The sequence below is a fragment of the Pyricularia grisea genome (assembly GCF_004355905.1).
Source record: "Pyricularia grisea strain NI907 chromosome Unknown Pyricularia_grisea_NI907_Scaffold_8, whole genome shotgun sequence".
Classification (NCBI taxonomy): domain Eukaryota; kingdom Fungi; phylum Ascomycota; class Sordariomycetes; order Magnaporthales; family Pyriculariaceae; genus Pyricularia; species Pyricularia grisea.
In genome coordinates, this window is record NW_022156721.1 from 154,813 (window position 1) to 175,250 (window position 20,438).

Here is a 20,438-nt window from a genome sequence, read left to right on the forward strand (position 1 = left end):
ACTTTATCGCGGGGAGCTTTTCTCCAAGTCCCCTGGACCCTGGGCAAACATCCAGAATGCCACCTACCAAGACCCCGGCAGTTTGCAGCAGTCATTGGCCAATCAAGCGTGAGTCAGCCAAACAGGGTCGAAAAGTTTTGGGGAATGGATGGATACGCCCGCCATAACATGACGTCTCCAATACTGGTGAATTTTTCGCTACTTTTTTTTTTCTCCCGCTATTTGTTTAGACTCATAACGCTTGCTGTAATTGTGACTCAACAAAAGAGAAGATATACGACCACGGCACAAGAGATACCTAAAATCTTGGTAGCATCTTCCGTCACAAACAGCAAGACAAAATGGCCGAATTACCATCACACGAAAAAAAGGCAAACATGCTCTGGGGAGGGCGCTTTACAGGCGGCTTAGACCCGCTAATGGTGGCATACAACGAGAGCATCTACTTTGACAAGAACCTCTACCGCCAGGACATCCTCGGAAGCATCGCCTTTGCGCGAGCAAATAGCAAAGCTGGTGTCATCACCCAGGCCGAGTTCGAACAGATCGAAAAGGGATTACTCGAGGTCCAGAAGGAATGGGAGGCTGGTACTTTTAAGATTGTGCCGGGTGCAGATGAGTGAGTTGGCGATTCCCAGTCTCAGCACTTCGACTCTCAAGTCTCTAATGGTTTTACCTCTTCAGGGACATTCACACTGCCAACGAACGACGACTAGGCGAGATCATCGGCAAGGATGTTGCCGGCAAGCTCCACACAGGCCGTTCGCGCAACGAGCAGGTGGTCACTGACATGCGCATGTGGCTGCGCGATGAGCTGCGCAAGATCGAGTCGTACCTTGTTAGCTTCCTGACCGTCACTGCCGCCCGTGCTGAGCGGGAGATCGACCTGGTCATGCCAGGATACACACACCTCCAGCGCGCCCAGCCCATCCGCTGGAGCCACTGGATGTTGTCTTATGGACTCGTCTTCGCCTCTGACCTTGAGCGCCTGAGGGAGGTCATCAAGCGTGTCAACCGCTCGCCTCTGGGATGCGGCGCGCTTGCTGGCAACCCGTTCGGTATCGATCGTGAGATGATGGCCAAGGAGTTGGGCTTCGATGGCCTCATGTGGAACTCGATGGGCGCCGTGGCCGACCGTGACTTTGTCGCCGAGACTCTGCAGTGGGGTGCCATGTTGATGCAACACATCAGCCGATGGGCTGAGGATTTGATCATTTACTCGACGGCCGAGTTCGGCTTCGTGCGCCTGGCCGATGCCTACTCGACCGGCAGCAGCTTGATGCCACAGAAGAAGAACCCGGACAGCCTGGAGCTGCTGCGGGGAAAGAGCGGACGTGCCTTTGGCCAAATGGCTGGCTTCATGATGGTTCAAAAGGGCCTTCCGAGTACCTACAACAAGGATCTACAGGAGAGCATTGAGCCGATGCTGGACCACGTCCGCACCGTTTCGGACAGCATACAGATCGCCGAGGGCGTACTTGCCACTCTGGAGGCGCGGGGCGACAAGATGCAGGCTGCATTGGACCCGTTCATGCTGGCCACGGATGTGGCTGACTATCTAGTGCGCAAGGGCGTACCTTTCCGTGAGACGCACCACATCTCTGGAAGGTGCGTGGCGCTGTCGGAGCAGACGGGCGTGCCGATGGACAAGCTCACATACGAGCAGCTGCGGGAGATTGATGAGCGATTCGAGCCCGACATTGCCGAGTCGTTTGACTACGACAAGAGCGTGGAGATGAGGTCTGCCAAGGGCGGTACCTGCAAAGAGGCTGTCCTGGAGCAGGTCAAGGTGTTGAGGAAGATGCTGGAGTGAAAACTGGCGATGTTTCTAGACGACTGATGATGAATGAAGAGGTGGGAGTATAGATCTCCTGATAGAAAAACCTGACACCAGGGGCGCTTAAACCATGTTGTTTGCGTTGTTGAGAGGTGCACTCTTATATGAGGAGCTCGTTTTGGTTAGTGAATGCTTGCACGTGAACTGAGTGAGAGGGTTTGGACTGTCATTCTCAAGTTTAAATCGAACTTTCGACAAATTTTGCAGGACTAAACTTTTTAGATTCGTACCATACAAGTCAACTGGCTTTTAGAAATTTCCTGAGCATTCGAGGCGAAATTATTATTGTTACTTACTGTCTGTCAGTCTTTTCACAAAGCCCCTAAAGTAGTCTAAGTCGAATTACGTCATCTCAGGGGTTGCATCGGTTGGTCACAGCAGCAATTTGAATTGAACAACACGAAAACTTTGGACCCAATTAACGCGTCCAAGAGTTCAACTTTCTTTACAAATACCATCCATCGCCAAACGCCCTCTAGCTACATCAACAACGAGCGACCCCTTTTTTCTTGGACTTGCACCTACATGTAACAGCGATTCAAGTTGATTGATGTGGCCTTGATAGTTTCTGTTTTTTCCAAGATTCTCCTTGTCGCTTCCAGCGCATTACCCAGTCCTTGCCGACCAAGGGTCTACGGTTACCATGTCGCAACTAGACACCGAGAAGCTGGGTCTCGTTTTCCAGTCTCGCCCAGACATTCTTGACGGGATAAGGGAAGCTGCAGGTAGGTACAGCTCAACCTAAATTCTGGCTGCTATAGCCAACCTAATAATTATTTGTTGTCCCTACCAAACAGATAGTCCCGGGCGCATCGATCTCTTCAACAACATCGCCGCTTTTGTTCTGGAGCAGCTCACCGCCGACGCTGCAGACCAACCAGTCTCGAAACGCCGCCGTGTCGATGTCGACCAGACTAACGGGACATCTAACGGCCATGTGAAGACCGAGGGAACATCATCAACAGACATTGTCGCAGAGGCTGCCGCCGAGGAGCTGCAGCTCGAGATCAAGGACGTCTCGGTGTCGATTCCTCAACGCAAAAAGTACAACTTGTGCCTCACGAAGCACTTCATATTCGCGCGAACCAATGCGGACCCAAAACCAGTGACGGGCATGGTATGGCGGTGGGAAGATATAGGTATGTGTGCTTTTTGTCGCAGCCAGGATCGGACCCCTGAGCCGGTTATGTCAGGCGAATGACGGCAACTAATCCACCATCTATCTACCTTGTAGAGCACGTCTTCTTCCTTCCCGTGCCAGAAAAGACACAACAACAATTCAACTACGTCTTCCTCCCGCGCGGAACCTACCTCCCGACTTCCAACAACCAGAGCACCACTGGCGGAAAACCATCACAACCCTCCTCGTCTGCAGCTGCAGAACCGCTTCTCTTCACAATCCCGCTGGCAGCCCCAAAACCAGGCAGCCTCGCCGGCAAGGTCGCTGCCCAGGCTCAGGTCGCCGCCGACAGCTACAGCAGCCTTGTGAATTGGGCTGTGCCCCAGTTCCTGCGCGCCGCCGCCACCCGCCTGGGACTCTCGTCCCCTGTAGAGATCGTTGCGTCGGACCCGAAGCAGTTCGCCAGCGCGGTGCGACAATCTCACCGGCCCAGCGAGAAGGCGGTGCACGTCAAGGCGTTCCGAGGCAGCAAGGACGGGTACCTTTTTTTCCTCCGGACGGGGATTCTCTGGGGCTTCAAGAAACCGCTCGTGTTTCTACCGCTCGACCGAATCGTCTCTGTGAGCTACACAAGCGTCCTGCAGCGGACGTTCAACATGGTGGTCGAGGTGGACGTTGGAGACGGAGCCACCGAGGAGCTCGAGTTCAGCATGCTGGATCAGGAGGACTATGGCGGCATCAACCAGGACTACGTGCACAAGTACAACCTGCAGGACCGGAGCATGGCGGAGCAGAGAAAGGCCAAAAGAGAGCTGGCGGAGAACGCCAAGAAGGGAGGCGCTGGAGCAGCGGCGGGTGAAGATGGCGAGGATGCGGCAGCAGATGGCGATACGAACATGGGCGAGCTGCAAAAGGCGGAGATGGAGGAGGAGCAACGCCTCCAGGACGAGGAGGATGAGGATGAGGAAGACTACGATCCCGGTAGCGATGGAGACAGTGAGGGAGAAGGGACGAGCAGCGAAGAGGAAGACGGCGACGGCGACGGTGGTGGTGACGATGACGATGCTGATGATGATGACGATGAGGGAGAAGATGATTTATGAGAGGAATCATTGGAGAAGCACGTGTGATGATAATATTATAGCGTTGGAGTTTCTGGCTGACGATGAATATTTGCGTGGGTACATTCAAGGGGACACGGAATACATGTAAGAAAACGATTGTGTGCGTCTTTATTAAGGGCCGGATGGGCCAGAACTGGCGACGCTGAACATACACAAGAGAACTTCCCCATTATTCTGCCGGTTCCAAGGAGGCAGACCCAGACATACAACAACACCCGGCCCTCTGCTTGCCCATGGCATGGCGATTTCCGGTCAATCTCCAGACGCATCATAACATCATACACTACTTCCGACCCGCCATCGTCCAAGTGTTGATGGGCTCAGGGGTGCTGTAGACGGTGCTGTAAAGCGTCACGTAGACCCAAGACGTGGTGCAGTAGATGGAGGTGCTGCTAGAGGTGGGCAGCGCAGCGGCGTCCGTGCTGAAGGTCGCGCCAGTCTCCATCTCGGTGTCTATGGGTAAAACCGCCGACCAGTCGGAGCTGATGGGGGTGGGAACGACCGTGGGTAGGGGGAAGATGGCTTCGCTGCTGGGCGTGACGGCGCCGGTGACATGGCTCGTCGGAAACCAGTCCAAGGATGACGCCGAGGTCGTGTCCAGGTCGAGCGAATAGGAAGAAGATGTTGACGACGGCGCGGCATCGGTGCAGGTCCAGTAGGTCCCGCACTCGGTCACCTCGGAGGCGATGCTGCCGCCGACCGGGGTGCTGAAGGTCAAGATGCACTCGTGGTAGGAGAAGCAGGGGCCTTGTTTGGTGGATGTCGACGTGTACTCGAAACTGAGACTTGGCTCGTAGGTTGTCAGTGGAGCGGTTTCGGTGATGGATGTCGTGGCGGTGACTTCGGGGATCGTAGGGAGACCCGGGTTGCCAATCGCCATGGACAAGGGTGTCGATGTTTCGTCGGTGAGTGGCAATGGAATATCCCAGATTAAAGTACTCGAGAGGGTGATGGTGTTGCCCCAGTAATCAGTTGTGGTTTTTGTCCTGACCTCACACTCTAGCATCGTCTCGTAGAATTCATCGTAACATGTCGAGTACGAACGGGTTGTCATGGGATCTGTGAAGACTGACGTCTGGAATCCCCAGTCTATGCTAGTAGATGTCTCTAGGACATCCGTTATAGCCTCGGTGGGCGGCAGCAGAAAAGTTGCCTCACTTGTGGGGAATACGCCCGACGTTGCTGTTGTGGTCGGCCAGGTTGGAGTCCACATGGCCGATGTGGTGGCTGGCAGCGGTACAGGGGTTGGCCTGAAGGTGCATGTGTCCCAGGATGGACGGCTGCATTTGCCGGTGAGGTTGCTTGCAGTTGCGTTGCTGGACTGGACATCGGAGCCGCAGTCCGAGTAGGGGGCTATGTTTAACAGCTTCCTGTCCGGTTGATAAAGAGCTGGATCGGGGAATGGGTAGTTAATACTTGAAGTCTTAAGCTAGAGTTCTTGACCCGAGATGAGGAAAAGTACTGTTGGAACAAACTCACCGACAAGAGCCCGCAGAAAACTATCTCCAAGAACAGAGAATCCGATACTGTCGGCGTCACCAACAAGCCCCAAGTAGCACTGGCCTCCCATGGGGACGTTGCGCCAGATGAACTCGCGCATGGGAATATTGACAACGACGTCACCAAAGGCAAAGTCCACAGTCTCGGCCGATCCAGCATAGTGACAACTGACTTTCCACATCTGCGTGTAGGGGTCGAAGCGGGTACCGGGTATCATGGCAGCAGTCCGGTTGGCGGCCGCAAAGGGCAGGTGGGCAATGGTGCTTCCCGTGTCGACGAGGGTGGGAGTCACAAAGTCCGCCTCAGTCGCTGCTGTGGATCTACATGAGCCTTTGGAGGTCACGCCCATGTATGTCAGGTTGACGGAATAGCTGCGAGACGTGAGAAGTCGAGTTAGAATAGGTTACATAGGGGAACATAAACGTATGGAGGAGAAATAACTTACTGAAGCACCGAGGCAAAAGGTCCCTCGTCATCTAGCATCTGGATCGACTTGAGTGGACCAAAGTACTTTCTGGTGTCCACGCCACCAAGCACAATCTCTCCTGGAAAGAGACAAGAGAACTGCATGTTAGAAGGAGATGAAGAGACCCAAGTCGAAGAAAAAACAAACTGGGTCAAATCACGAACCATTTGGTGATCCATTGGGCCCCAGGCTGACGCTAAAATCTTTGGAGTCGATCTTCCCCTGGCCTTGTAGCTCATCCATAAACACACTGTCGTATCCCAACCCGAGTATGCCCGAGTCCATGGCATACGAATATGTGGCAACACCGAACTGGACATTTTCAGCGGCAAGTCCTATTTTGCCAGAGCACCACCGCGATTAGTCAGTTTTACCCCTGAGTTATGTCACCTCGTCCGCAACCACTGACCTGCAATGGAGACGGTGTCCCTCATATACCAGCCCTCGACCGTGCCAGAGCCATAGATGATGGAGAACTCAGAAGACAGATTCTTGGCAGTTATCGACTCGGAGCTGTTGTAGCTCCCTGAAGCCACACAGATGGCCTGATGAGACATGCCGATGCACTGTGGGTTGAGCCATGTCTGGTCCGAGCCCGTGTCAAAGATGACGGTGATATTTTGCGGCGGGGTGCCGACCGTCACGTCCACCATGTACTCATAACCATCAAAGATGTTGCTGAGGTTGGTCCTTGGGAATGTCCCGTTGGGGCTTTGGAAGTAGTGCTTGACGTGCGGCTGCGGCGGGTGGACCTGAGTGTTACGGATGTTGGCCAACCTTCGCCGCGCAGAAGTTGTCTCCATGCGACGAAGGGGTGCTTTGATTACATGAGGGGCTGGTGAAGATGCTGCTTGGGGGCTCGTTGGCCTTGGAGAGCATCCTGCCAAGGTCAAGAAGCCCACAAAGGCGAGGACCCTAAGGAGTTGCATTTGGGACAGCGAATGGCACCCCTACGTGAAAGGGGCTATTTGTAAACGAGAGAAATGGGCCAGGAATTATCGCCCAGAGTAAGAGTATGTGCCAGCAAAAGAGAGGATAACGACAACTAGATCCGGTGATGATGCAAATATCTTCTACGTCCTTGTTCCAGAGGCTCTCTTATATCGCGAAAGCATTTCCATCACCCTATAATATTTGCCTATCCTCGTCCCCCCTTATTTTTCACCTCCCGTCTCTTGGACCTGATTGTGATGCCTTCGGCCCGTGTTGGGTTTCGGCATTTCCATCAATGTCACATCAGGAGCTGTAAATTTTGACCATTGTGCTCCATAGAGACGCGAAGCTGGACCATTGTGAAACTAAGGAGCAAAAATATCTCAAGGCCTGACGAAGATCGAGTAACTCGAAAACGACGGGATACAAGCTTGTTGCCCATGATAGACAAGTTTGAACTGTTTGGCATTCTTTTTGCTCTCGGAGCATTTTCTTGTCTAAACTCTTCAAGAGAATAGGCTCCAAAACCCTTTTCCCCTGTTGCCAAGAATGCAACGTCCGGGAACTACCTGGAGTTAAGCATTATCTCCGTGATGGATCAATGAATTTCTAAGCTCATAGAATACACTCACCACGTTTTTACTCGTTGTTTTTTTTTTTTCTTTCTTTTTTTTTTTGGACCAAATAATCCATACGTGTCAGTCGGTTGCCTTTGCCGAGAAACCTGTGAGATACCATCAATAGACGAAGACTAACAACCCAGTAGTCCGTCACGTTACTCAGTCAATGCAGCTCCCCGACGGATCCAAGATGACAGCAGGTCCTCGCACAAGTGGACATGACATCGGTTCTGGGGGACCTTCGCTTCGTATTGATGAAATTTCCCGTTTCGTCTCGCCGTCTCCTGTCAAGTTGGAAAATAGTAACCATGGGAGATGGGGCAAAGAACCGAGGGGGTTTCTTTGGTGTCACAACAGCCAAATTTGACAAACAGAATGTGTACAACAAAGTTGATAATTCCGTGACCGGTCTTGCAAAGATGCAGCGGCAAAATATGTTCTATGGTTCATAATATCTGGGCAACCTGAATATTCAATGCATTAGCTTCATGAACCCAAATCAACCTGGAGGTGATCAAGATAGAGCGGGCAAGTTCATCGTGATTTGGCGATTGGTGTTGACAGGTGCATTTTCACAAGACGGCTGCACCCGGATTGTTGTATTTGTAAGCCATTAGTCTAGCGAAAAGCGTTTCCACGCTTCCAGCACGAGCAGGAATTAACACCTTATAACCGACGACGACCCACTTAAGCTTACCCCTGAGTGGTTATCTGCGATCCAAAGCTGCACCTGGCCAGCAAAAGACGCAAAATTGACATACTTCGTAGTCATAAACTCCAGAAAATGAGAGAAAGGTCTAACCATACCGGTACATTCCATCCTGTATCTATCCATGGGTATGTGTGATCATGAGGTTACGCTGTTAACAAAACCTAAGCTATGGGTTAGCTTTGTTCAGCCTACAGCCTGGGCAGTAAGACGGGGCTATGTTAGCGAGGGTTCTAGGCCCAGAGTGACAAGGTTGAATGAACTTAGGGCGGAACCAAAACACCCCTAAACTCCGAAGGAAACATCTCTGCCTACCCCGCATTTGCTTGGCTTGTGAAGAATATACGCGTAGTCGATTTGACCGGCCGTCTTGATAATGAATTCAGAGATCGTCAGCGGCGTTTCAAGATTGACGGTGGCCCAAAATATATATATAGCAAGTGCATCAACCATAAAAATTGAATCTTCATCTTGCTTTCATCAACATCCCTTGGGACTCGAAACTCACTCTTTCACATAGTGGTATCGCAGCAACACAACCAAAACAAATCTCCACCCCGACTACAAGCTGTAACACAGAGGCAATGGCACCACCGGCTCATATTCCAACCCGCCGTATGGGCAAGGACGGACCCGAGGTCGCATGCATCGGCTTCGGCTTGATGGGTCTCAGTTCCGCCTACGGCGCTGTCGGGTAGGTGTTGCAGTTATAGCATCCCCTTCTGGTCACCAGAATTCTTCATATTCCTGCAGCTCTTCTGACGCTTTCACTACAGGACAGATGAAGAGCGCTTCAAAGTGCTTGATCGTGCTTGGGAGATTGGCGCCACCAACTGGGACACGGCCGACATATATGGCGACTCGGAAGACTTGGTTGGCAAATGGTTCAAAATGCACCCAGAAAGACGCAAGGACATCTTTCTCGCCACCAAGTTTGCAATCCAAGGGCCCATAACGGACCTCAGTGCGAATAACTCGCCCGAGTACATCCGTGAAGCTTCTCAGCGTAGTTTGAAGCGTCTCGGACTTGACTATGTCGACTTGTACTATGTGCATCGCCTGCAAGAGTCCGTCCCGATCGAGAAGACTATCGAGACAATGACAGAGCTGGTCAAGGAGGGCAAGGTCAAATACCTGGGCTTGTCTGAGTGCTCGTCCACTTCACTTCGTCGCGCCCACAAGGTCCACCCCATCGCTGCAGTCCAGGTCGAATACAACCCGTGGGACCTGGCGATTGAAGGAGAGGAGGGTACCAACATCCTTGCGACCTGCCGTGAACTTGGCGTCGCTGTGGTTGCCTACTCGCCCTTCAGCCGTGGTCTATTGACAGGCGCCCTCAAGTCGCGCGAGGACTTTAGTGATCCCAACGACTGCCGCCTGTTCCTCCCCCGCTACAGTGAAGAGAACTTTCCCAAGAACCTGGAGCTTGTGGCCGAGATTGAGAAGATTGCAAAGGAGAAGGGTTGTACTTCAGGTCAGCTCGTGCTGGCATGGCTGTTGGCGCAAGGTGATGAAATCATCCCGATTCCGGGGACCAAGAGGATCAATTTCTTGGAGGAGAACACGGCTGCTGCTTACGTGAAGCTCACGGCCGAAGAGGAGAAGAGCATTCGGAATTTGGTCGACAAGGCGAACATTCAGGGTGACAGAGGTGCATTTGTCAACTCGTATTGCGACACTGTTGAGTTATAAATGACCGAGACCCAGGCTGTGTACTGTAGGTGGGGTCTACTTCTATTCTAGAACTAGAACAGAAATAAAGTAATAAGCTACGCTAGAGTTAGTTGGAAGAAAGCGGCTGTTCCCATTTCAGCCTACAGACAGAAACACGAATTTAACATATGCAATAAACTCATCAAATTGCCCAGAAAGGCCTGTGCTGGCACGGTTAATCGTAAGCCTGACACTTAGCATGCGTCGAAGAACAACATTTGGACGATGTGCGAATTGACGGCGTGTCGCCGCATTGCAGGCGTGCGTAGCCTCTTGCGCGAGCTTAGTGAGCCGTTGTCTGTGCGATGCAGTAGGTACCTTCCATACCTAGTGAAGTATTCGCGCCTTGAGAAATTTGAACTGGTTGGTACGAAAGGATGTCAGTACCTTGGAGGTACCTAAGGTACGACATGGTTAAACTGGCTCGACTGGCTAAAATCGCTGTCTCATTTCTGAATGGACCCCGGAAATTTGCGTCATACACTTGAAAAGAGGCTGGGGTTTGGTTGGCTGGTAATGATTGGACCCCAAATCAATCAACCGCTACTGGGGTGTCGCTTGCAAAACCCAATGGAAATGAAAACTTGGCTCCCGCCATCTGCCGTTGATTCGTTCCTTGGCAACCAATTGCAACTTCGCAACGGCACCCCAACTCTCCATGACAGACAGCCGACGGAGGATGCAGCGAGACTGGAAGGTGCCTATTGCGCATGCGCATGCGCTGACGGTGCGGTCAATTTTCATCTAACTGATTAAGGCAAATTGCTCGGACAATAGACCCGGACTGCTTTCAGTGAGGGTTGTCACGCCTCGGCAATTTAGAGGAGACGCATAATCCCGGGCGCACAAAGCTTCGCCTTTTGGTGCATCCACTTTCAATGTACCTGATGGTCACCTACCTTGAGCGGGAGAGTATACCTACAACGTAAGGTAGTAAGTCGAGGTGAGCTGGGATCGTCAGATCATATACCTCCTTCCTGAATGGGTGTGTTTGTCGTCCCAATCATGTCGTCTCAACTGGGCAGTCGAGGTGATTGATTGATTTGCTTTACTCTATCTGACCTGCCTTTTCCTCTCTCTCCACCTCTCTCTCAACTTCCTTGCCTCGATTGTTCTCTTTTTAAGCACAGATTCCCGCCCCCGAGGTACTCTTGGAGCTGGCTACATGCTCATCCAACCTCTAGCAATCTTTTTGGGTCGCCTCTTTTTGCTTCAACGTCGCACCTAAACCCAAATCCTTGGTACGGCTGCTCCTCAAGATGACGTTGTCTGCACTCTCCTTGGGTGCTTTTGCATTGTTTTCTGCTCTGCCAGTCAACTCTGCCGCCGTTGCGCCACAGTCTGTCTCTTACGATGGCTACAAGGTCTTTCGAGTTGCTGTGGGCGACAATGTGGACAAGGTGAACGGAATAGTAGACCGACTCGCTCTGCAGACATGGAAGGGAGCCCCAAGGGCCAACGCCATGGCAGACATTGTCGTTCCGCCAAGCCAACTCGACAGCTTCCAGAAGGAGATCGACGGCATGCAAGCAATTACCATGCACTCAAACCTGGGCGAGTCAATCGCAAACGAGTCTTCGTTCCAGGCCTACGCTGGTAAGCTTCTCGCTGCGTAGCTACTGATCACCACCCACCAACATATACTGACTCGACTATTTACTTGCAGCGGGCTCTGCCAACAGCACCTGGTTCAATGACTACCACTCATATGCGGATCACCTCAAGTTCATAGGCGACCTGCAAGCCAACTACCCCAACAATGCTGAAGTTGTCGTAGCTGGCCAATCACTCCAGGGCAACAACATCACAGGTATTCACCTGTTTGGCAGCGGTGGTCCTAATGCAGGCAAGCCGGCTGTCGTCTTACACGGCACCGTACATGCACGCGAGTGGATCACCACATTGGTTGTTGAATACCACGCCTACACGCTGCTGACGTCGCAGGACAACGAGACCCGTTCGTTCCTCGAGAAGTACGACTTTTACATCTTCCCAGTCGTCAACCCCGATGGATTCATCTACACGCAAACAAAGGATCGTATGTGGCGCAAGAACAGGCAGACGACCCAGGGTAGCAGCTGCCTGGGTCACGACATCAACCGGAACTGGGCCTTCAAGTGGGATGTAAAGGGAGGCGCATCCACTGATCCTTGTGCCCAAGACTTCAAGGGCCGAGCAGCGGCTGACGCCCCTGAGACGGTTGTGCTGGCAAACTGGTTGAAGGCAACCAAGCAGCGTCAAGGAGTGAAGCTTTTTATCGACGTCCACAGCTATTCGCAGCTCTTCATGACTCCATATGGCTACTCATGCGATGCCGTGGCAGCTAAGGACACGGAACTACAGTCGCTAGCCAAAGGTGCGGTTGCGGCGATCAAGGATGTGCATGGGGTGTCGTTCAAGTATGGACCGATTTGCAAGACGATATATCAAGCGACTGGTAGCAGTGTGGACTATGTCAACGATGTGATAGGGGCCGATTACGTCTTTACCACGGAGCTGAGGGACACTGGCGACAATGGTTTCATCTTGCCAAAGGAACAGATTGTGCCGAGCGGCGAGGAAGCATGGGCTGGGCTGAGATACCTGCTCAGAAACATGAGGTGATGAGGGAGGAAGTTGATGGGATGAGACGGGGGGGTTATTTGTTCAGTTTGCATTAAAAATAGCAGGTTTGCAGTATTTTTAGACAGTGCTCACAAACAAACATTTTCGATCCGATTTCGAGAGTCACTAGGTCAACATGGCGACAGAGTTGCGAGCGGGTCTTGATGTCAATACAAGGTAGTCGCTCGTGCCATATTTCACGTCCGAACACGCTCCGGTTTCCGATGTATTAAATGATCCACTCCGCCGAAATCACGACACCAAGATGCAGCCCCGTGCCGTCTTCTTGTCCTTATGGTTCGGCGCACCCCGATCATTTGCTTGCAAGACTTGCAAATATTCCAACCAACACGACGCAAAAGTCACTCGAGCAAATGGCGACTATTCCAAGACAGATTGATTGCCATGGCGCTGCCTATGGTGGAACAGATATTGCGCTGCCGATGTATCTGTTGAGCTTGCAACGCGAGGCTACGTGCTCAATAATGTCCGGGACATTTTGTCCACGCAGCTTCATTGTTAGCAGTCGATTGATGTCTTTGGATAAAGTCAATCCCCAGGACAGGCTGCCCATGCTGGTATGTCGTCTCTGAATCGGTCGATTTATGCACTTTCATTGAAGGATGGCCGGGCTGACAGTCGCTACCAATCGAGTAGCAAAGCTACCGGTTCACCATGATACCCGGATTGTTTCGCGCGCGATGCTCCAGTCATACTCGGCAACCCCGACTACACCGGTGTGGAGACTGCCGTCAAAGGCAACAACATCAAATGTCGTCCATGCCAGAGATTCGCAAGAATCACGCTGATTATGCTATTCTGCCTACATAAGATCCCTTCACGACACCCACCATAAGCCCAACAAATGGTGTGGCTTTTGAAGGGTGGGACGGCGAATGCGGAGGAGGCAGTCAGCCCATAAGGCGAACCCCGCAGACCTCTTTGATCAGTCGCTTGCGTACGCGTACGTACTTTTTTGTTAACTGCATGTGATCCCATATGCATCTCGTTTGATGTACCAATCTAGGTAGGTATTCCAGGTCTTCCACTTGCGTTCCGTTCTATCTAATTGCTGACAAAGGATGCGATTGGAAACAACTTTAATGTTCTGGAATTACCAAGTATCACTCTGAATCATTTCGATTCCTTTTTCATACTGACTGTTTGTTTTGACGGGCCACACGATCTGTCGTATGGGGTTGGTATGTCATCCTGGCGTTTTGCCTGTGTGTTTGACTGACTGACTGACTGACTGACTGATTGACTGACTGACTGACTGACTGAGATTGGCGACAAGTGTGTACTGCTCGATCACCATTCCTTGGATTTTATCCATAATATCGGTAAACAAGTGACTCAAGGAGGTCCCCAGCAACAATCGCAGATCGAAACAAAAATATCACGTGGTGGATACAACGCATCAAAATTTAGAAGCGGTCTGACTCGACTGGTGTTGTACCCGGGCGAAGCTGGTGAGGCTACGAGAAAAAAAAAAAAAAAGGTTTTTACCCAGGCTGAAAACCAAGAGAAACCCACACAGAGACTCAGCCGCATACGAGTAGTTTCAATACGTAACACTAATGGCAACCTCACACTGCCTAGTGCTTCCTTTTGAATAAGAAATCGAAAGGGGTTCGCAAGACCGTCGGGTACTAGCTCCGAAAATGGTGGGCTAGAGTCTTCGTGTCCTTGTAGGGCAACTTGGTATATTACGGTTCTCTTAGCTCCATCTATTTCGGGGGAACGGTTTGTCCCTTGGTTGCCCTCTCGTGAAGCTTTAGTCTAGCTCATCCAGAAATTGGTCTGACCAGAAGAGCACTGACTAAACATTGCGAGGCTGCCAAGTTTGAACCAAACTTACTAGGCGCCAGGGGAAAAAAAAGAACCGTTGTTAGTCGTATTACTTGTTTTGGCCTTATAAACAAACACGTATCTGCAATCCAGATGGGTGTTTGCTACAGAAGACATCAACGGCATTTTTCTCACTTTTAACATCCACTTTGGTGGGACTACATTCGCTTTTTTACTTTCTCACATCCACTTTGGTGGAACTTCATTCGTTTTTCTTTTCTTTCTATTTTAAACTTTGTCAATATTCTGGAGGCTTTATTCCTCCCAGTCACTCGCTCAGCCATCCTTCCATTCTTTCTTCAAAAAATAAGATGCGCTCCTTTTTTGCAGTCACCTTTGTGCTACTCACGCTGACCGGCTCAGGCTTTGGTCTCAGCGTTAGCAACGATGCGACCTGCGGCGGAAACACGGACAAGACGTGCCTTGGATCTGTTTTTGGCAACTGCTGTTCGCAGTATGGATATTGCGGTAGCACCACGGATCACTGCAGTGGAGGTTGTCAAGCCGGGTTTGGATCCTGCTCTTCTGGTGGTGGTAGCCAGCCCGCTCCCGTACTGAAGGCCAGTTCTGATGGCACCTGCGGAGGCAGCACCGGCTCTACCTGCGCCGGCTCTCCCTTTGGCACCTGCTGCTCTCAGTATGGATATTGTGGAAGCACCGATGCCCACTGCACTGGGGGTTGTCAGTCTGGTTTCGGCTCCTGCTCTTCTGGCGGCGGCGGCGGTGGTGGTAGCCAGCCTGCACCAGTCCTCAAGGCCTCCTCCGATGGTACTTGTGGTGGCAGCAGTGGTTCTACTTGTGCCGGGTCGGTTTTTGGCAACTGCTGTAGCTCGAATGGCTGGTGTGGAAGCGTAAGTTAAGATGAACTGGCGTCCAGTTTTATTTGCTTTTTTTTCTTTTTTTTTTGTGAGCTCAAGGTGATGGCCAACTGACCTGGATGTGACGTTTGTTTAGAGTGACGCCTATTGTGGTCAGGGCTGCCAAGCTGGATTCGGCAATTGCGGTTCTACCCAGCCGTCTGGGACTTCTACTCCTACTGGGTAAGACAACAATCTTTTCTTGTTTGACGATTTGGAGATTATGACGGGTGAGATGAGGACGAGAATCATGGGATTTCGATGACTCCACATCTGTGTGACCCTTGGACTGCTGATTTGTTTGCTTCGTCAAGCTCCTACCCTTCCCACACTTCTTCCCACTTGGTCTGTCAAGATCTGGTTTGTTCAAGCAGTCTACCACTGACGATCAAGCCTCATTCTTTGCATCTTCGACACTGATACTCCGACATCTTCGCAAGTGCGATGGAAACCGTCTTCAACGAAGCATCCGTGTCTTCATCAAGAAGTACAAAGATTGAACACTCAGATCTTAATCAGTCTTCTCATCTTTCCTCATTCGCATCGCTCAAACTCATTTCATCTAGCTCGACTGACAAAATTTCCGACAGCACTTCCACACCCACACCGACTTCGACTCCTACACAGCTTGCCGCTTGTCTCTCGGCAGCAAACGTACCTGCCATCTACCCAGGTTCTTCCGACTACAACAAACTCGCCAAGCCGTACAATGTTCGTCTTCCTTTCAAGCCGGCAGTCATCGTTCTCGCCACAACAGTCCAGCATGTTCAGAATGCAGTCAACTGTGCTAGAAATGCCATGATCAAGGTCCAAGCCAGGAGCGGCGGTCATTCGTATGCCGCGTTTGGCCTCGGTGGTCAGGATGGATCGATGATGGTGGATCTACAAGGAATGCAGTCCATCTCTATTGATTCCAAGAACGTTGCCAAAGTCGGTGGTGGCGTGAGGCTAGGAAACCTAGCCAACACGCTATACAGCCAAGGCAAGCGTGCCGTTTCTCACGGTACCTGCCCCGGCGTGGGCATCGGTGGTCACTTTACTCACGGCGGCTTTGGTTACAGCTCGCGGGCATGGGGTCTCGCTCTCGATCACATCACACAGCTCGAGGTTGTCACGGCGGACGGCAAGGTTGTCATGGCTAGTGCGACGCAGAACACCGACCTCTTTTACGCCATGCGTGGCGCCGCCGAGTCGTTTGGTATCGTCACGACTTTCTATCTCAAGACCGAGGCTGCCCCTACGGCCGTCGTAAACTGGTCGTTCGGCTTTGCGAACCAGTTCAATACTCCATCTGTCGGTGCTAAAACTATGCTGCGCATCCAAGATTTCGCCCGCAACGCCTCGGTCGTCGACCGCAAGTTGGGAATGGGAGTGTACCTGGACGGCGAGACTTTTAGCTTCAGCGGCACCTACTTTGGCAGCATTGACGACTTTAACAACAAGATCAAGCCCGAGCTCCTCCGCGGTATGCCTACTCCAGCTTCTCAGAGCGTCAAGTCGGTCGGCTGGATCGAGAGCCTTACCATGCTGTCGGGCCAGACCAGCATCGTCGAGTCGACACAGACCGGCGGCTACGACCAGCACGACAACTTCCTGGCCAAGTCGCTGGTCGTGCCCGAGTCGTCGCCCATCACATCCGAGGCTATGAACTCGTACTTTCAGACCATCAAGGACAAGTCGGCCGCGGCGGGGGCGTCGTGGTTCTCAATCTTCAACCTATACGGTGGACCAGACTCCCAAATCAACACCGTGTCGGCCGCGAGCTCGTCCTACTCTGACCGGACCGCGCTCTGGGTCATCCAAAACTATGGCTCCGCCAGCGTCGACACGAGCCCGTTCCCTCTGAACACGATGCAGACGTACCTGTCGGCGCTCAACTCGGCCCTGCAGCTTAGGAGCACTACTGGGTTCGGGGCGTACCTCAACTATGTCGACCCCACGCTCTCGGCTGACCAGGCTCACGATCTCTACTACGGGAAGACGACGTACAGCAAGCTTCAGTCCATCAAGAGGGTTGTGGACCCCAACCAGCTGTTCTGGAACCCGCAGGCCGTTACTATTTGAGACATAATGAGGAGATGGGGGTTTCCGATTAATGGAGTGTGATTCGGAATGATATTACTTTGCGATGCGAAAAAACTTAATCAATGGAGACAATCTACCTAGACAGACCTCCTACGTTCGGCGTAGTTGCATAAAAGACATGAATAAATGCTAGACTTCTGCAAACAAACATGCCTCTTGACCTGTTTGTGCGCTTATACTCGCCTACCAATGATGTACTGATGTCCAAGTCAATGCCAAGGACCGCGTTCAGGTCTAGGTTGCATTGCAGTATCTGGGCGCTAAAACCTTCCCTCAAGAAGCTGGAACGGCAAGTGGCAGTATCCTCCCTTAGCTGACCCCAACGCAGGAGGTATGCATAGAAAATCCTCCCGATTTGTTTCTGGTGTTTTTCCATTCTTCCTTTCTCGTCATCTTGCCCCCCGGAGCGGCACAGTCTTTCGCCATGGAGGCGGTGGGAGCAGTGGCCAGCGTCGCCGGTCTGCTATCTTTGGCGATCCAACTAGTCTAGTCGACACCTCCAGCAAGGTCATTTCATTTTGCAACAAGGTCCACAATGCACCAAGCGAGCTCGAACGCCTCAAGCGGCTCTTCCTCGACATCCAGGGCATCGCTATCGACGCACAGAATGTTTTTGGGGGAATTTCAGCGCATGCACAAAGACGGAAGTAGAGCAATGTTTCCCGTTCCTGGAATTGCTGGAGCCCTCGAAGAATGTATCAAAGTTGTGAACGAAATACATCAAAAGATCAGCAAGTTCGACGGGACAGTCTGGGAAATAATCAAGTTTTCGTTCAAGACCCAAAGTATTTCGGAATATGAGAAACGTTTGGGAGACTCGTTGCAGCGTTTCCACGTCCGTTTATCACTGGCTCAAACGTTCGTTCAGTTCACCTTGTGTTATTCTCTTTTCAATAGCAATCATTAACTTACACGCGCTTTGCATAGGCTTCATCATGCTTCAGAAAGCGTAGTCAATTCTTGTCGTTCCGTCTTCTCAAGAGCACTAGCCAGGTTGTGTTGGAGAATACTCAAGCGTTGTCTTCGGCGATCAAGCTACTCGAGAACACAAGTCAGACAACCTCGACGAATGCTCAGACACTTTCTCGTGTCAGCAGTCTACTCGAGAGTACATACCAGACCGCCATGGGCCCACAAGCACTATGCTCTATTCATAACCCCTCCAAAAGCTCCGGCCAGATAGCGCTTGCAGACTTCCAGTCAGCATCTTTGGTCAAATTTCAACAAAGAAACACCGTCTCAGATCAAATGCAGGTTCAGATCTTGTCGACTTCCTCTACGGATTCTCAACTTGTCCTCACCATTCTCGGGTCACTCTAAAGAACGCGGGTTTCAACCACCCAGAACACGCGCATTGGCAAAACCAACTTTCAAACCAAAAAGGTTGTCACGACCTACTCCATCATCCCCAAGTTTTTGCAATGGTCCATACATCTTTACCTACGAAGTGGGAGCTCGCCGTCGTATGGTCCATGGACTCGAAATAACCCCAACTCTGCCCGCGGATACAGTCTGCGATTTTAGGCAGGAAGTCCTGATGTACTCGCAAGAGGACCAAGGCCATAAGCTCAGCCGATTCCCTGAAACGAACAAGGTTGGGTTGGATTGTCTTGTCCAATATAAAGACGGAGAGACCGAGCAACTGAGCTCAGAATTGATACATCATATTTTCTTTTGCGCCACACCCGAAAACCCACTAAGCGGTTTAGCTCTGGCCGCGATTTTGGAAGCAAGTCACATCGACGAAACTACTATAGACGTGTAGTAAGTGTGTGTTCCTTTTATCCAGGCTAACGTCTTTTGGTTCAGACTTTCTAACCAAATCGAGAAACTAAAGTTATTTCAACGCGTTGCGCAAAGATTTATATTTGAGATACTTGGGACAAATGGATATAGACGAATGGGACTCTTACGGTTTACCAACTGGCTCGGTTCCCAGCGAAAACTCAACAGCCGTAAAACCACGAAGTTGCCGACTTTGGTCCTAATACAATCGAGTATGCTGTTGCTGCTTACGGCCGGGCACCTTTCCTCGCTCCGACATCCACTATTGAAGGCACCCTTATTTTAATCTTTCTAAATTTGGCTCGACCAGCAACAATTATCGCGTGTAGCTGGGATAGCCTGTGGACAGCGAGCTTGGATCAGCATCAAAAGTATCGCAAAATCGGACACGGCCGAGTTTTTAATGCGGTTATCAAAATATTAAATAAAGGTTGTAGATGGCGGTGCAAATGTTGGTTTTTGCAACTGTATTAAATATTTGACAGGCGGGTAAGTGGGTAGGTGGTATGTTTTACGTGGTAAAGTACCGACGTTGTTTATGCTGTTAAAAGTATTTATATAATTTGAATTTAGCAAAAAACTGTTGCAGACTAGCTACACCCTTGGAAAGTATTCCTGCTAAGCAGAAATTTATTTTCACTGCTGGTGTGCTTTCAAAGCGATTATATTAATAGGTATGGAACTAGAAATCTCTTTATTCAAATAGACTTTAAATAGCAAATGTTAAATTTGAAGAAAATTGCGCAATGGAGTTGGGCGCAAAGAAAATAAATCAGTAAAATTCCCTTTTCATTTGCAATTTTCTTTGGGCAATCTGTTTCCTTATTTGCGATCTAGCTGAAACCTCTGTTACTTTCTTACTCTACCTTAACAACGCACCCACTTACCTGCCTGCCCGCAACAAAATCTACCTTTACAATATGCAATTTTCCAAAGCCCTTTCCTTCACATTTGTAATTGCGCTACATGCCAATATGGCTATGGCCGATCCATCCAGCTCTAGGTCATACGAAATGGAACCACAAACCTACAGCGCCGCGGATGGCCCCCGAACTCGCATGTTTTACGTTGGCAAAAATAAGGAAGCATATCGCGTCGCCGATTACATGTGTCTTATTGAACTGTTGACTTTGACTGGAAAAGCAATAAAGGATCGGTTTCAGCGTCCCAACTCGCGGTTCACTTGGAAGGTTCGAAATGTCGATTGGGACTTTGAAGTTAAGGCTGATTGTAA

At 51.0% G+C, this 20,438-nt stretch overlaps 7 protein-coding genes across 7 annotated transcripts; 6 read left to right on the forward strand and 1 right to left on the reverse strand.

Moving 5' to 3' along the window:
- Nucleotides 1-231: 231 nt before the first annotated feature.
- PgNI_11921 (uncharacterized protein) lies at nt 232-2,134 on the forward strand. The gene is made up of 2 exons (XM_031131879.1): nt 232-619; nt 685-2,134. Exons 1-2 carry the CDS (start codon nt 342-344, stop codon nt 1,811-1,813), a joined length of 1,407 nt encoding a protein of 468 aa, XP_030977054.1. The 5' UTR covers nt 232-341; the 3' UTR covers nt 1,814-2,134.
- Nucleotides 2,135-2,299: 165 nt separating this feature from the next.
- On the forward strand, nt 2,300-4,060 carry PgNI_11922 (uncharacterized protein; the record flags this gene model as incomplete). The annotated part of the gene is made up of 3 exons (XM_031131880.1): nt 2,300-2,562; nt 2,635-2,976; nt 3,072-4,060. Exons 1-3 carry the CDS (start codon nt 2,481-2,483, stop codon nt 4,058-4,060), a joined length of 1,413 nt encoding a protein of 470 aa, XP_030977318.1. The 5' UTR covers nt 2,300-2,480.
- A 304-nt stretch (nt 4,061-4,364) lies between these two features.
- On the reverse strand, nt 4,365-6,976 carry PgNI_11923 (uncharacterized protein; the record flags this gene model as incomplete). Its single annotated transcript, XM_031131881.1, has 5 exons — nt 4,365-5,470; nt 5,561-5,952; nt 6,027-6,126; nt 6,212-6,382; nt 6,457-6,976. The coding sequence occupies 5 exons, from the start codon at nt 6,974-6,976 to the stop codon at nt 4,365-4,367; spliced, it is 2,289 nt and encodes a 762-aa protein (XP_030977319.1).
- A 1,917-nt stretch (nt 6,977-8,893) lies between these two features.
- PgNI_11924 (uncharacterized protein) lies at nt 8,894-10,001 on the forward strand (the record flags this gene model as incomplete). The annotated part of the gene is made up of 2 exons (XM_031131882.1): nt 8,894-9,003; nt 9,086-10,001. 2 exons carry the CDS (start codon nt 8,894-8,896, stop codon nt 9,999-10,001), a joined length of 1,026 nt encoding a protein of 341 aa, XP_030977323.1.
- Nucleotides 10,002-10,839: 838 nt separating this feature from the next.
- Nucleotides 10,840-12,740, forward strand: PgNI_11925 (uncharacterized protein). The gene is made up of 2 exons (XM_031131883.1): nt 10,840-11,618; nt 11,689-12,740. Exons 1-2 carry the CDS (start codon nt 11,282-11,284, stop codon nt 12,624-12,626), a joined length of 1,275 nt encoding a protein of 424 aa, XP_030977324.1. The 5' UTR covers nt 10,840-11,281; the 3' UTR covers nt 12,627-12,740.
- A 10-nt stretch (nt 12,741-12,750) lies between these two features.
- On the forward strand, nt 12,751-13,448 carry PgNI_11926 (uncharacterized protein; the record flags this gene model as incomplete). Its single annotated transcript, XM_031131884.1, has 2 exons — nt 12,751-13,204; nt 13,284-13,448. Coding segments are annotated over exons 1-2 (510 nt in total), but the record flags the coding sequence as incomplete, so codon positions are not given.
- Nucleotides 13,449-13,462: 14 nt separating this feature from the next.
- PgNI_11927 (uncharacterized protein) lies at nt 13,463-17,552 on the forward strand. The gene is made up of 5 exons (XM_031131885.1): nt 13,463-13,653; nt 13,708-13,828; nt 13,924-15,328; nt 15,432-15,517; nt 15,925-17,552. Exons 3-5 carry the CDS (start codon nt 14,789-14,791, stop codon nt 17,396-17,398), a joined length of 2,100 nt encoding a protein of 699 aa, XP_030977322.1. The 5' UTR covers nt 13,463-13,653; nt 13,708-13,828; nt 13,924-14,788; the 3' UTR covers nt 17,399-17,552.
- Nucleotides 17,553-20,438: the final 2,886 nt, after the last annotated feature.

Coding starts and splice junctions, on each gene's coding strand:
- PgNI_11921 (XM_031131879.1), top strand. CDS start 342: ATGGCCGAATTACCATCACACGAAAAAAAGGCAAACATGCTCTGGGGA. Junction 620..684: donor ATTGTGCCGGGTGCAGATGA/GTGAGTTGGCGA, acceptor TTACCTCTTCAG/GGACATTCACACTGCCAACG.
- PgNI_11925 (XM_031131883.1), top strand. CDS start 11,282: ATGACGTTGTCTGCACTCTCCTTGGGTGCTTTTGCATTGTTTTCTGCT. Junction 11,619..11,688: donor TTCGTTCCAGGCCTACGCTG/GTAAGCTTCTCG, acceptor ATTTACTTGCAG/CGGGCTCTGCCAACAGCACC.
- PgNI_11927 (XM_031131885.1), top strand. CDS start 14,789: ATGCGCTCCTTTTTTGCAGTCACCTTTGTGCTACTCACGCTGACCGGC. Junction 15,329..15,431: donor CGAATGGCTGGTGTGGAAGC/GTAAGTTAAGAT, acceptor ACGTTTGTTTAG/AGTGACGCCTATTGTGGTCA. Junction 15,518..15,924: donor GGGACTTCTACTCCTACTGG/GTAAGACAACAA, acceptor AATTTCCGACAG/CACTTCCACACCCACACCGA.